This window comes from Drosophila miranda, chromosome XR (assembly GCF_003369915.1).
Source record: "Drosophila miranda strain MSH22 chromosome XR, D.miranda_PacBio2.1, whole genome shotgun sequence".
Lineage (NCBI taxonomy): Eukaryota > Metazoa > Arthropoda > Insecta > Diptera > Drosophilidae > Drosophila > Drosophila miranda.
Genome location: NC_046674.1, coordinates 4,401,128 through 4,414,869, shown reverse-complemented (window position 1 = coordinate 4,414,869; position 13,742 = coordinate 4,401,128). Strand labels below are relative to the sequence as shown.

At 45.5% G+C, this 13,742-nt stretch overlaps 7 protein-coding genes and 1 long non-coding RNA gene across 12 annotated transcripts in view; 3 read left to right on the top strand and 5 right to left on the bottom strand.

Moving 5' to 3' along the window:
- The window catches only part of LOC108153227, a 43,493-nt gene extending 42,260 nt beyond the window's left edge, over nt 1-1,233 (bottom strand). For both annotated transcript variants that reach the window (XM_017283057.2, XM_017283058.2), the window contains exon 1: nt 943-1,233. In XM_017283057.2, coding sequence (XP_017138546.1) covers nt 943-963 — 21 coding nt within the window. In that variant the 5' untranslated portion in view covers nt 964-1,233. The remainder of the gene's footprint in view (nt 1-942) is intronic.
- Nucleotides 1,234-2,404: 1,171 nt separating this feature from the next.
- Nucleotides 2,405-2,937, top strand: LOC108153228. The gene is made up of 2 exons (XM_017283061.2): nt 2,405-2,637; nt 2,706-2,937. Exons 1-2 carry the CDS (start codon nt 2,523-2,525, stop codon nt 2,738-2,740), a joined length of 150 nt encoding a protein of 49 aa, XP_017138550.1. The 5' UTR covers nt 2,405-2,522; the 3' UTR covers nt 2,741-2,937.
- An 805-nt stretch (nt 2,938-3,742) lies between these two features.
- On the top strand, nt 3,743-6,388 carry LOC108151883 (solute carrier family 35 member C2). Of its 2 annotated transcripts, none has more exons than XM_017280780.2 (4): nt 3,743-3,977; nt 4,051-4,748; nt 4,825-5,077; nt 5,150-6,388. In XM_017280780.2, the coding sequence occupies exons 2-4, from the start codon at nt 4,074-4,076 to the stop codon at nt 5,725-5,727; spliced, it is 1,506 nt and encodes a 501-aa protein (XP_017136269.1). In that variant the 5' UTR covers nt 3,743-3,977; nt 4,051-4,073; the 3' UTR covers nt 5,728-6,388. The 2 variants fall into 2 exon arrangements, with proteins under 2 accessions (XP_017136269.1, XP_017136271.1); XM_017280782.2 differs by having other exon boundaries at nt 4,048-4,748.
- Nucleotides 6,368-8,392, bottom strand: LOC117186317 (cyclin-J-like protein). The gene is made up of 4 exons (XM_033386946.1): nt 8,179-8,392; nt 7,930-8,116; nt 7,478-7,861; nt 6,368-7,417 (listed from the first exon to the last, which is right to left on the bottom strand). The coding sequence occupies exons 1-4, from the start codon at nt 8,272-8,274 to the stop codon at nt 6,621-6,623; spliced, it is 1,464 nt and encodes a 487-aa protein (XP_033242837.1). The 5' UTR covers nt 8,275-8,392; the 3' UTR covers nt 6,368-6,620.
- A 311-nt stretch (nt 8,393-8,703) lies between these two features.
- LOC117186265 lies at nt 8,704-9,246 on the top strand. Its single transcript, XR_004471376.1, has 2 exons — nt 8,704-8,966; nt 9,026-9,246. It is a non-coding gene; the product is annotated as an uncharacterized LOC117186265 (long non-coding RNA).
- On the bottom strand, nt 8,968-10,301 carry LOC117186255 (probable RNA helicase armi). 3 transcript variants are annotated; one of them, XM_033386775.1, is made up of 3 exons: nt 9,962-10,301; nt 9,263-9,891; nt 8,968-9,189 (listed from the first exon to the last, which is right to left on the bottom strand). In XM_033386775.1, the coding sequence occupies exons 1-2, from the start codon at nt 10,280-10,282 to the stop codon at nt 9,742-9,744; spliced, it is 471 nt and encodes a 156-aa protein (XP_033242666.1). In that variant the 5' UTR covers nt 10,283-10,301; the 3' UTR covers nt 8,968-9,189; nt 9,263-9,741. The 3 variants fall into 3 exon arrangements, with proteins under 3 accessions (XP_033242666.1, XP_033242667.1, XP_033242665.1); XM_033386776.1 differs by having other exon boundaries at nt 9,263-9,825; XM_033386774.1 differs by lacking the exon at nt 9,962-10,301 and having other exon boundaries at nt 9,263-9,742.
- Nucleotides 10,302-10,857: 556 nt separating this feature from the next.
- Nucleotides 10,858-11,623, bottom strand: LOC117185921 (probable RNA helicase armi). The gene is made up of 3 exons (XM_033386789.1): nt 11,537-11,623; nt 11,069-11,454; nt 10,858-10,998 (listed from the first exon to the last, which is right to left on the bottom strand). Exons 2-3 carry the CDS (start codon nt 11,339-11,341, stop codon nt 10,879-10,881), a joined length of 393 nt encoding a protein of 130 aa, XP_033242680.1. The 5' UTR covers nt 11,342-11,454; nt 11,537-11,623; the 3' UTR covers nt 10,858-10,878.
- A 78-nt stretch (nt 11,624-11,701) lies between these two features.
- LOC117186250 (cyclin-J-like protein) lies at nt 11,702-13,726 on the bottom strand. The gene is made up of 4 exons (XM_033386764.1): nt 13,512-13,726; nt 13,264-13,450; nt 12,812-13,195; nt 11,702-12,751 (listed from the first exon to the last, which is right to left on the bottom strand). The coding sequence occupies exons 1-4, from the start codon at nt 13,605-13,607 to the stop codon at nt 11,955-11,957; spliced, it is 1,464 nt and encodes a 487-aa protein (XP_033242655.1). The 5' UTR covers nt 13,608-13,726; the 3' UTR covers nt 11,702-11,954.
- Nucleotides 13,727-13,742: the final 16 nt, after the last annotated feature.

Sequence of the window (13,742 nt, the reverse complement as noted above, 5' to 3'; positions counted from 1 at the left end):
CTCTATGTAGGATATGGTATTCTAGTTTTAACCTACCCCTTCATTAGTGAATCAGTCATACAAATACTAAACTATAAATAGCTTAAAGATGGATAGATTTGTGTCCTTCTTCATTTGCATTTGATTTGATTTGATTCCGTGACGTCAAGTCAGGCAAATAGTTGTGTGACTGCACTTGAAATCCCATCCGAAGGCGGAAAAGAGTTTGAAGGATTTTGTGTGCCGCAAAATGTCAAATCACCAAACACCAATACCAGAGCAAGTCAAATTTGCATGCAACATCGCGCGTCCAAGTGTTTGAGTATTCGGGCGGGTGGGGGCATGGGAATTGAAATCCGTTTGCAAAATGCCAGCTATTTATATTTGTCCATTGGTGTGGTATGCTTTCCTCTACGTGTACATGTACGTGAGGGATTGTGCCTTTGTGTGTGAGACATGTCTGCACTTGTCACACTGATTCTGCCGATTAGAAATTAATCGAATTTTACTGTCGAATCGAAAGCAGTCCGACGGCAACAGCAACGGCGACAGCGACAGCGACGGTGGGTTTTCGCGTCAGGAAGTACCCGAGACGTTGGGCGGGCGCCCATGCTGTTTCCATGGTAATGCAAAAAACAAGCAGGCAGGCACATGCCAAACACACACACACCGATACACTCTCCGTTCAGTCACACAGATACACACAAATACAATCAAAACACCCATCCACACACGCAAGACTGTCTCAGACACTGACACTGAATGTTACGCAGTCGGCAGGCGGTCTTTCAAGCAAAATACCAAAGCATTTTGCCTAATGGCTGATAAGCTAAGCTCCATTCATTTATATAAGAAAACGGAAATGGAGGGAACGCCGAAGCCCCCTTCCAATTTGATTCTTATTTAAATTTAATTTTATTTGTAACGTGCATTCCTCTGTACGGGGCGCTCGTTGGCTCTCACCTGTTCCACAATTGTCGACATTTTTTTGGTGGCTGGGATATTTCACACCCGCTTGAAGGTTTCTATATCACTTTTGTCGTTGTGCAGAGCTCTTTTTGATGGAAATCCTGTGCGAGATTTCATTCATATTCAGCCACTGCACCGCATTTTATTGCTGTGGTTCTTTCTTTCTACTCTTCGATTTTCAATGAACGCCAAAAATAATTCAATGTAATGTGGTAGTACGAATAATACGCGACTTGTCCGCGGCGGCGCCCGAGAAAGATTGAGGCAGCAAAATCCAGTGTCCTTCCCAGGACGTTTTTCCCACAGTAACTCTGACTGCGCCGCGCAAAGAATGTGCAAAAAGGTATGGACAACGAGGCAAAACGCTCAGAAACATTAGAACGGCATGCTACAAAGCTCACCTTCTTAACAAACCTTGGTTTTGTTGCTATTTTGTAAATAACAATTGAGAACTGCCAAACACTGCCGTTATAGATCATTTTTGAAAAAAATTATTTTACTGTCTGAAATTCATAGAATTTCTGATGCCGCATGAAGGGAAACGATAGTAAATGGCATTTCTACATGCATTTTGCATGGTGCGATAGTACAAGAAGGTGCGTCAATCAGCGCCAAAACGGGAACGACCTACAGCACTGTTTCCTAAATATTACCACTAACCATATAGTACTGAATGGTTAGCTAAGACCCTCAGCCCTGAGCACATACATTTATTCAATTGATGAATTTATTTTCCACTTGAAGTACTATTTTTATTTGATTGTGTCTATAATAAGGTGTAAACAAAAAACTTACCATGTACAAAAATATCAATTTTGTACATGGTACAAATGAACTACAAATGTAGTGTGCACATTTTTATACCCTATCTCCTTTTATTGATGTTGAAGTTAAAGCTGCTTTAATACGTAATTAATAATGTCAATTTCACAGATTGCCACGTTTTTGACCCATTCTTTCTGTTTTCTGTATATATCTCGATCCCGATAACTCTTCTTGGTCTTTGTAAGATACCATATACTGATCCATTTTGTTGGGATAGGTTTAAGCATTGTAGCCTGAGATGACAAAAATTTCCTCAATTCTATAATATCTCTTTCCCAAGGGGTATGCAGAATGTTTCTCCTTCCGTGACCATGTTTCTAATCATTGTTAATCATTCCGCGACACATGCTGCTGGCTCAAGCAAATTGAATGCTGCCTACGGGATAATATTACCGTTATAGATATTTTTTGAAAAAAAATGTTTTTATTGTCTCAAATTATCAGAATTATTATTCAGATCTTTAATTGGTATTCAATAGTGTTTCAAAAACGACATTAAATGGCATTTCAACACGAATTTTACATGGTGCAGCGAACCCCCCGATAATGGTGGCCGCAAAGTACGAGCGTACAAAACGAGAACGACCTACAACACTGTTTCTTGCCTTTATTGAATATTATTGCAAGGTGTGTTAGAACAAGGAGGTTGTTTATCAGGCACGTGCAAGAAAACCATAGTGAAAACACATCACACACATTCAATTGTAAATAATTAAGAATATCATAAAGAAACCCAAAACCTGCGCACCATGTTCCGCCTGCAACAAGCTCAGCCCGATCCCGCCGAGGAGCAGAAACGTGTGGCATCCGAGGTCCACTTCAGTTTCATCATTTTCGGCACACTCTGCGCCGCCATCCGGCTGGGTAAAATTTTCTCCATAGAAAATTATGTAAAATGTGTGTAATCATTCCCGTTTTTCTCTTATCTGCAGCTCCTATTGTACTGAAACAGTTGAACACTGCCTAAATAGCAAATAAAACCAAATGGCACGACATCGAAGCAGCTTGCAGTCAAACAGATTATCAATTAAGTGTTAAAGCTACTCAATTATGATGGAATTGACTATGAAAGGCACTTCATTAATACACAATGCATTTATTTAAACGCACAGTGACCAAAAACAGCTAGTTTAATGTATAATTAAAGCCTCATGACCCAGCAAATATGCACATCTTGTTCCCAATGTTCACAAAATTAGTTTAGTCGTTTGTTTACGTCGTTTCGCACAGAAACAGTAGCCGTGAAGAGTGGTAATGGAACATAAAAAGTCAATTAGGTCCAGAACCTCTTGGGTTCTTCTGACAGTCGAAATGTTTGATCTTCACGCCACCCAGCCTGTAAGGGGGAGTGGGGTGGGCACCGTGGAGACTTTTTGGGCACGTTTAGTTTTGTTTTTTCACACAGAGATGTGGTCTGCAAGTACGGTCCCGGTTTAAGGTGACTTGTACATAGATAATGTTCAAACCTTAGACACGTTAACACTTAGCTCCAGCGATTATGCAGTCAACATGAAATCGTAAATCACTTGATAAAAGTGAAACGGCATAACGGGAAAAATATACAATTATACATAAAGAAGAGGAAATGGATGAAGGAATGGCAACATTAATAATTCGTCAGTTCTGAGGTCCAGACGCACATAGTGCGACGAAAAAATGAGTCGTAATTTTGAATGGGCTATAGAAGGGGGTATGGACAACAGGCAAAAACAGCCAAGGCAAATTTCAAAGTTCGTACGAACCTCACCTCGCGAGTGAGAACAATATATGTACCTTGAAGACAAATTCGGCAAGGTATATCGGGCAAATGAGGTGAAATTCATTTTGCATGCGTGGCATTTTCTGGGGAGTTTTGCTTCTTGTCCATACCCGCTTTTTCCCCCCATTATGTAGCTAAGTGTAGCAAATGTGTAGTTACCGTGTAGTTCTTTTCAGCCCCCACCGTGGGGGGGGGGGGGGGGTGGCCTTATCGATAACTGAAACAGTTGGCAGCAAACAAAACAAACGGACGGGGCAAAAATGAAAACGTAAATTTATTTTATTGGCGAACGGAAGAAACCAATACAACCAAAAACCTGAGTCAAAGCCGCCTACGCAGATAACAGGCACTGGAACGTGTCGCGGGACGCGGGGAAATTGCACAAAACACAAACATATGGATGGATCCATAAACTTTCCAGATAACGAAGCGACGAAGAAGTAATGTGAGTATTTCTGTTTTTTGCTGTCTTTTAGCCTGGCTTTTCTTGTTAACTTCTTACGGTTGCGCGACAGCAGCAGCAGCAGCGAACCCCCCGATAATGGTGGCCGCAAAGTACGAGCGCCTCAATTCCCAGAGTGGAGGGGGCGGCGGCGGTTCCGGCGGTGTTGGCAGCAGCAGCTGTGCTGATGACGATGACTGCGAGGAAATTGAGCTCAGTTTGGACAAGAAGACGACGACGTCAACGACAACGCTGCAGAATGGCAAAGATAGACGGCTGGCTAACTTCAAATACGTGAACAGCAGCAATAGCATTGGTAGCGGGCTTGGAGTCGGCGACGTAGCAGCCACGTCGGCACAGGAGAAGATCATGGCGCGGCAGGCGGATGCCCGCTTTATGCAGATGGCCATTGGCACACTGGTCATTATTATGATCTACCTAACGCTCTCCATTTCGCTGACCTTCTACCAAACGGACATCAATCGCGAGATGCCATTCCCCCTAACGATTGTCACGTATCACCTAATCCTTAAATTCATTTTGGCTGCCCTCGTGCGTAGGATTTATAAGCTGCGCGTGGGTCGATCCCGTGTGCAGCTGGATTGGCGTGTGGCACTGAGAAAAATGGCACCCACTGGCGTCGCCAGTGCCATTGATATCGGTTTCTCCAACTGGGGATTGGCCCTGGTGCCCATATCTCTGTACACAATGACCAAATCATCTACCATAGTGTTTATACTGCTGTTTGCCATAGCTTTAGGATTGGAAAAGAAGGTACGTCCATCTACAATATGGGAAGTGGAGTAAATATGTTAATGCGCGTTTCGATCCGATCCGATCCCTTTCTTAGAGCTGGTCTCTGGTGTTTATTGTGGGCCTCATTGGCGCTGGCCTGGTGATGTTCACCTACAAGTCCACGCAGTTCAATGCCTTGGGCTTCTTCTTCATACTGTTTGCCTCGCTGAGCAGCGGCCTGCGCTGGAGTTTCGCACAGTTTATTATGCAAAAATCAAAACTGGGGCTGCACAATCCGATTGACATGATCTACTACATGCAGCCGTGGATGATTGCCTCACTGCTGCCGCTTGTTTGTGGCATTGAAGGTGCGTATGGGTATATCTTAGCATATAGCCACAGGAAACCATGCTAATCCCACTCTCGTTTTCCCCTTGCAGGTGTAAAGCTTTACGATGTGGCGGAGAACCTAAAGATGTATACGACGGATGAAATAACGTGGGCCATTGCCAGGATAACCTTTGGGGCACTGCTTGCGTTCCTCATGGAGTTCACCGAGTTCTTGGTGCTGTGCAAGACCTCCAGCCTGACGCTTTCGATAGCGGGTATATTCAAGGACATCTGCCAGCTGTTCCTGGCCGTCACCCTCAAAAAGGACCAGCTGAGTCCCATCAACTATGTGGGTCTGGTTGTCTGCCTTGCGGGCATTGCCTGCCATCTGTGGCACAAATACTCCACCATGGCCGATGCGGAGAAGCAGCAAAAGGACCTGCATCTGGACAACGACCGTGACGATTTGTCGGCGGAGTACAACTTCAATGAGGGAGGAGCTGGTGGCGGCGGCGGCGGTGCAGACAATTCCATTGCGGGCATCCATGTGAGATCCCACTCGACGTTGACGGTGCCATTGCTGGAGCAAACCGATTCCGAGGATGAGTCGGGCAATGATCTGAACAACAAGCAGAATTCCTCCGATGTCATATTCGATGTGCTCAAGCGACGCGATATGCAGCGATGAGGCGAGGTGAGGCGGCCCGGACCTGCGCGCCTGGACGTTGTGCTGTAAATGTTGTAAATTCAAAATGTTTCTGCGGAACCACTTAGGCCGAAGATTAGAAAGATAGTTAATCCCCAAATTCCACTCTCTGTCTCCCTCTTCTCTCAAACAATCTTGCATTTGAAATTAGGCTAGAACTTCCCCTTTGGGAGCAATATCAAATTGTAGTGTCCCCCCCCCCCCCCCCCCCACGATCGATACTTGAAAATTATATATTTCCATTTTTGATGATACAAACTGGAGCTGCGTCTAGCGGGTATTCCTGCCCTGTAGATCCGATCCTTTACTTTGTTCTGTTCCTTTCTTTTAGGAGTGCTCGCGGCATTCAGCTCCAATTCTTTGCTCCATCTCTACTATTTTGAATGCATTTAATACTAGCATTTTTGAAATGGATAACAATGTCATTCCTTAATTCCCTCCCTCCTCCTAACTCCCCTCAAGACTCTATTCTCGATTGGATTGGATTTTGTTTTTTAGAAAATTGTTTGTCTAGTTAATAACAACTCTTTTATTGTTGATTTTTTTTTATGTGAGTGTGTGTGTGTAATATTTTTTTTGATAAGAGAATGATTCCCATTATACAATAAAAATACAATAAAGAGACATTTTTGTGTATGCATTACGATATGGGAGTGTTCAATACAATTGAATGGGGATATCGCATGAGAAACAGCATGATTTTGAAGTATACCCATCCGCGTGGGGTATGTGTTTAAAGAATAGTGTGTAAGTGTTTCTGGTACTTCTATGAAATTATAAACCTATTTGCTTAGCAATCATCTTCAGTGCGCTTGAGCTTGTGAGTGTTTTGGTCTTCGGTAAACCTGATTACCGAATCAAAATCTTGAAATTGGTCAGTCGGTCAGACGCTTCGCTTGCGGCTCATCTTGGCAGTCATAATCTATACGCTTACGCTTGAAAGCACGTTCCAGTTCTTTTATGATCACTTCTTTATCTAATTTCTTCGCTTTTTCCTTGGAGTCTAATGCTAATTCATTCAGCTGTAAGGTTGTCTGTTTCTGCTGCTCTTTGTATTGTAAGTCAGTCTGTTCCTGCAGCTTTCCTTGAGAAAAGACAGCTGCTATCTGCAGCTCTCCCTGAGAAAAGACAGCTTGTTCCTGCAGCTCTCCTTGAGAATAGACAGCTGCTATCTGCAGCTCTCCCTGAGAAAAGACAGCTTGTTCCTGCAGCTCTCCTTGAGAATAGACAGCTGCTATCTGCAGCTCTCCTTGAGAAAAGACAGCTTGTTCCTGCGGCTCTTCTTGAACAACTCCAGCTAGATCGGACCATGGAACAGCAGGTTTCTGCACCGGCACAGTAGTTATATCATACTGCTCGGTCACCGATTCCTTCACTATGACCATCGAATCCCCAACGCCAGAGTCCGGTGTGGACCAATTGGGATTAATGATATCTGCCGAAGATGGGCCCATGTTTACGTATGTTGGCAGGGCATTGAGCGCCACGGAGCTGTTCTGCTGCCAGTTATAGTACTTTATGATCTCCCCCACCAATGGCTCAACCTCGTGTTCCGGATAAGATGTCAGTTTGGAGAGATACTGTGACCAGCACTTGAGTCCGCTTAGATGACGCACCGCACCTATGCAGGCGGCGGCCAATAAAGAAGGTCGCGCGTTTGCAAAACTTGTAACTGAAAGAGAAAATAGTTCACTTGATTACGATTTTAATAGGAAAGTCACTCGATGCTTACTGCTCAATGTACAGTCTGCCAGGCGGAGCAGCAGCTGCAATGGCGATTGATCGTTCTGCTCGCTAGGATTGTTCTCCAGCATGGCCTTGTTGGCGAAGTCGTTGCGCGTGAGAAAGCTGCAAGCAAAAAACTCCACAAAGCTGACCGTGGTGGGACGCATTAGCTCAAAATTCAGGCTGGCCAGCACCTTGCGCTCCACCACATTGTATTCGAAAACGGTGTACAACGAATCAGGTATCAGGCGGTTCAGTTCGCTGTAGAGCGGCACACTCGCATCGTTGTCCTCGATCTGGGCCGCAATGTGAAGACATGTGAGGGCCAGCAATTGCAGTTTTTCGCTACAAATCGTGTAGTAGTCGGTCATACAATCCATATAGTAGATACCTGGTTAAGTGGGATTGGATTTAGGAATGTGAGTGATCAATAGCAGCAGGATATTCGCACACATTTACCCAAATGCACTGAGGCGCGATTCAGTTTGTACTTTTGCGCTGCGAATTGACAAAGCTGCAACAATTTGGGGCGCTCCTCCAGCTGCATGGAGTTGAATAATATGGGACGACGACGCATCTCTGCCTCCTTCATGTTCACAAATATGTCCTGGGCATAATCGGTGAGCCATTGCGTCTTCCAGAGACGCTGCAAGCAGGTAATTTTTTTGTAGCCACCAAAAAAAAAAAAAAAAAAACACCGCCTCGAACCTCAGGATCCAGTTGAATCTGTTCCGGTGCATCTCGCTTTCCTAATGCAAAAGCATTCTCTTCGATGGTGGTTGTCGCCATTTCATTCACTTGCATTAAAATTACGTTTTTTTAATCTAATTCCGCAGTCTACAAAAATTATGACCTGCGGCTTTTTTTTACAAAGAACACAACAAGAAAAACATGGCCGCTCTAACGGGTCTTGTCAATGTGACCGCCCGCCGTGTGCTGTCGCTTAAAAGAACAGGGCTGCCAGACTTTGGCTGTCGCAGCGCACTTATTTAATTAAAATTTACTAAACTGCGAAAACAGAGACAGTCTTAAGGGAAATGCATGCAGTGGGAACGATAGATAGGGATATATATGCGTCAGTTTGGCTCACCAGTTTCGCTGGGAGCGGCGCCTGTGGCAGAGATGATCGATTGTTACCCCTTAAAGATCAAATTCTGCTGGCTTCGCGGGTCTTGTGTGTTGAAAAACATAGTGTCCGACGACGGCTACGAACACTAATTTTGCGTTTTTTTTCTCTCATGCTATCTCTTTCTTCGCAGCGACACCATAAAACGGGCGGCTGCTTCCTGACAGTTTTTTACTAGCCCCATTTTGGCTACCAAAGGCCAATTTGTAGAGAAACGGACATACGGACATCGTTAGTTTGCCCCAAAAACCACACACATATGTGGATTTCTCTTTATAAACTGAAATGTACACATATACATACATACATACATACATACGTATGTATACATACCCCTTACAGTAATCATGAAATTTCTTTCCCACAATGAGTATGTTTTTCGTTCGTTCTTCGTTCTAATATTTATTTGTATTCCATTTGGAAATAAAGCTATGGTTGATGAGATGACGCCAATTGTCGTCGACGCTGAGGAGATGGGGATTACCGTATATGACCAAAAATGCGCGGGCGCGCGCTATGGCCAAAATTATGCGCTTATGGCTTATATGGTCTCCAGTGGAGCGCACAGTGGAAATCAGCATTATGTCGCGCTCCTGGGTTATATTTGTAGATCAAGAATATACATTACATACTATATAGATTGCATAAGACTTCATGTCTGCTCACCTGTCCTTGGAACTTTTCAATCGAGTCAACCTTCGGCATGACAATATCTGTGTCCATGAACATGCCCCTTAACGTCTTCGCCTGCTTCGCATAGGGCGTCAGAAGACCAATTTGGTCGGAAGTCACTCCGCGACAATACAGCGATAAGACCATGAGATATAACTCCGTGGCTTCGAGATCATCGTACCACGAGGCAGAGTCTGGGTGCTGCATATCCTGCCCCTTCATCTCAAAGAAACAGACACCGTGGTTGCGCGGCTTGCCAGTACCTAGTAGGGACTGCACTGTGGCCAACAAGGTGGCCTCTCGGGAATCCTTCTCGGATACCGTTGGTATCAATTCATAGTCATAGAACAGCTTACTATATGTGGCCATGACCGAGGGCAGGGCCCGATAGTTCGAGTGTTCAGCAGGCGCTCCAGCATGGAGGTGCCGAAACCACAGGCACGTCCATAGCTGCTGTGAACTACAGGCTGCAACTAATGCGGATCACCGGCCAGGATGACCCGACCCCGATCCTTGGAAAGCAGAGCTGCCGGCATCAGCGTCTCCGGCTCGGTCGACTGGCCAGTCTCATCCATAAACAGGTGAGTGAAGTGTCCGCCCGGAAATGTCTTGGTGATTAGCATCTGAGCGGGATGGGGAGATTCAGAGTTACAGATTGCTTTAGAAGAACTGAATGGAATGGAATGTACTTACGGTGTCTTCAGCGGTTTCTTTGGCGCATATGTCCAAGGTGGCACAGTGGGGCATAAGCTCGGGTGGAATGAGTTCTTCCTTAATCAGACTTTGCCGGACGATTCGAATGAATTCGCCAGTGGTCAGCGCTTTGATGGCAATGATTAGCTTGCTAATGAGATCCGCGACAATGTTCGAGGGTGCGGCCACCAAGATGCGATTTTGTACCATCTGCAGCACCGCCTCCACCAGGGTGACGGTCTGGCCGGGTCCGGGCGGACCGAAGATCACGTACGGCAGGTTTTTGGCCTCGCCCCGCAGGATATTAAAGACGGCTCGCATCTGAACTGCTCGCCCATGGGAGAGGTGCTCCCCTTCCCTACTCGATTTTGAGGGATAGGTACTCCCCTTCCCTTTTCACGTGAGCCCTGTGTCTGTCAAATCTTCGAATGCTAATGAGCACTTCCATTTCCTCCAGATGCAAGAAGAAACAGAAGCGCTGCACATAGTTGGCCATGCACAGGGCCTCTTTCGAGCACGGATACAATCTTTCTAGGTCATCGACCTGGGATTCTCTCAGGTAGACATTGCGCAGAATCTCTGGAACTTCAAAGCCGCCAATGCATCACCAAACATTCGGTCGCAACCAGATGATGCTCGCCTCGTCGGCCTGCTTCTGTGTTTTGCAGGCAATGATCTTGAAAATGCGCTCCACCTTAAAATTATCGAAGTGCAGGGTATATTTCTCCGCCCATTCGCCGATGCAGCGGAACTCCACCTCAAGGATCACCAAAGGGCTGTCGTCAACAGTAATACTGGTCTTGGCAATTGGCTCGATCACACTCATATATGACTAGGCCCCATTCTGTAGCTGGACTTTCAGAAGCTCCAAATTGCGATTCGTATTTTTTTGTACCTGGAGGTTGATCTTACGCTTCTCATACACCTCGGTGGTTATAAAGCGGTTTGCGCCAGTGATGGTGACCGCCCGAGCGGCGCAATAGGTCTTCTCTTTCTTGATGCGGGGTCACTTTGATGGAGCGATGCGTGAATTTCGACTGAAGGAGTAAGGATTATTGCAAAAATTTATATTTAATGTTCCCATTCATCCCATCATATTCAACTTACGTAAGCACATTCGATGAGATCCGCCAGGACGTAATCGCCCGTGTGAAGATCTGTACCAGTGGTGAAAGTCTCCCGCAGCAAATAGGCATAGTTGCCAAGATCAACGAACTCTGGGAAACAGCGTTCAACCTCGACCTTTTGGTTCGAGAGGATGCGTGCTGGAAACACCTTCAGCAACTCGAGAATTTCCCCCTGCTTGTCCACATAGCCATCGTCCAGCTGGACAGCGCATTTGAGTGTCACCCAGTCGCCCTTCTTTGGCACAAATGTCATCTGCACGTTTTCCAGTTCAAACTTTTGACGGCCTGAGCTGGTTAACAGTTCGATGGTGGACTTCTGGCGCTCGATGAGTCTTTAAGCTTTAATTCCTCCATATCCCGAAGCATCTGAAAGTGGATGAATGGGACTTCTATATTTGGTATGATATATTTGTTGCTTTGGGGATGGATTGGATCGGTCGAGCCATACCGTTGATTCGGTGACTGTTTCTCCCCAGTTCTACTTCAGGGAGTCCTTTTCCCCCTTCTTGTACCCCAAATACTCGACCACGTCGACACACGTCTAGCTGATAGACAGCTGATATATGTTTGATAATAGAATGATTCCCATTATACAATAAAAATACAATAAAGAGAAATTTTTGTGTATGAATTACGATATGGGAGTGTTCAATACAATTGAATGGGGATATCGCATGAGAAACAGCATGATTTTGAAGTATACCCATCCGCGTGGGGTATGTGTTGAAAGAATAGTGTGTAAGTGTTTCTGGTACATCTATGAAATTATAAACCTATTTGCTTAGCAATCATCTTCAGTGCGCTTGAGCTTGTGAGTGTTTTGGTCTTCGGTAAACCTGATTACCGAATCAAAATCTTGAAATTGGTCAGTCGGTCAGACGCTTCGCTTGCGGCTCATCTTGGCAGTCATAATCTATACGCTTACGCTTGAAAGCACGTTCCAGTTCTTTTATGATCACTTCTTTATCTAATTTCTTCGCTTTTTCCTTGGAGTCTAATGCTAATTCATTCAGCTGTAAGGTTGTCTGTTTCGGCTGCTCTTTGTATTGTAAGTCAGTCTGTTCCTGCAGCTCTCCTTGAGAAAAGACAGCTGCTATCTGCAGCTCTCCCTGAGAAAAGACAGCTTGTTCCTGCAGCTCTCCTTGAGAATAGACAGCTGCTATCTGCAGCTCTCCCTGAGAAAAGACAGCTTGTTCCTGCAGCTCTCCTTGAGAATAGACAGCTGCTATCTGCAGCTCTCCTTGAGAAAAGACAGCTTGTTCCTGCGGCTCTTCTTGAACAACTCCAGCTAGATCGGACCATGGAACAGCAGGTTTCTGCACCGGCACAGTAGTTATATCATACTGCTCGGTCACCGATTCCTTCACTATGACCATCGAATCCCCAACGCCAGAGTCCGGTGTGGACCAATTGGGATTAATGATATCTGCCGAAGATGGGCCCATGTTTACGTATGTTGGCAGGGCATTGAGCGCCACGGAGCTGTTCTGCTGCCAGTTATAGTACTTTATGATCTCCCCCACCAATGGCTCAACCTCGTGTTCCGGATAAGATGTCAGTTTGGAGAGATACTGTGACCAGCACTTGAGTCCGCTTAGATGACGCACCGCACCTATGCAGGCGGCGGCCAATAAAGAAGGTCGCGCGTTTGCAAAACTTGTAACTGAAAGAGAAAATAGTTCACTTGATTACGATTTTAATAGGAAAGTCACTCGATGCTTACTGCTCAATGTACAGTCTGCCAGGCGGAGCAGCAGCTGCAATGGCGATTGATCGTTCTGCTCGCTAGGATTGTTCTCCAGCATGGCCTTGTTGGCGAAGTCGTTGCGCGTGAGAAAGCTGCAAGCAAAAAACTCCACAAAGCTGACCGTGGTGGGACGCATTAGCTCAAAATTCAGGCTGGCCAGCACCTTGCGCTCCACCACATTGTATTCGAAAACGTTGTACAACGAATCAGGTATCAGGCGGTTCAGTTCGCTGTAGCGCGGCACACTCGCATCGTTGTCCTCGATCTGGGCCGCAATGTGAAGACATGTGAGGGCCAGCAATTGCAGTTTTTCGCTACAAATCGTGTAGTAGTCGGTCATACAATCCATATAGTAGATACCTGGTTAAGTGGGATTGGATTTAGGAATGTGAGTGATCAATAGCAGCAGGATATTCGCACACATTTACCCAAATGCACTGAGGCGCGATTCAGTTTGTACTTTTGCGCTGCGAATTGACAAAGCTGCAACAATTTGGGGCGCTCCTCCAGCTGCATGGAGTTGAATAATATGGGACGACGACGCATCTCTGCCTCCTTCATGTTCACAAATATGTCCTGGGCATAATCGGTGAGCCATTGCGTCTTCCAGAGACGCTGCAAGCAGGTAATTTTTTTGTAGCCACCAAAAAAAAAAAAAAAAAACACCGCCTCGAACCTCAGGATCCCGTTGAATCTGTTCCGGTGCATCTCGCTTTCCTAATGCAAAAGCATTCTCTTCGATGGTGGTTGTCGCCATTTCATTCACTTGCATTAAAATTACTTTTTTTTTAATCTAATTCCGCAGTCTACAAAAATTATGACCTGCGGCTTTTTTTTACAAAGAACACAACAAGAAAAACATGGCCGCTCTAACGGGTCTTGTCAATGTGACCGCCCGCCGTGTGCT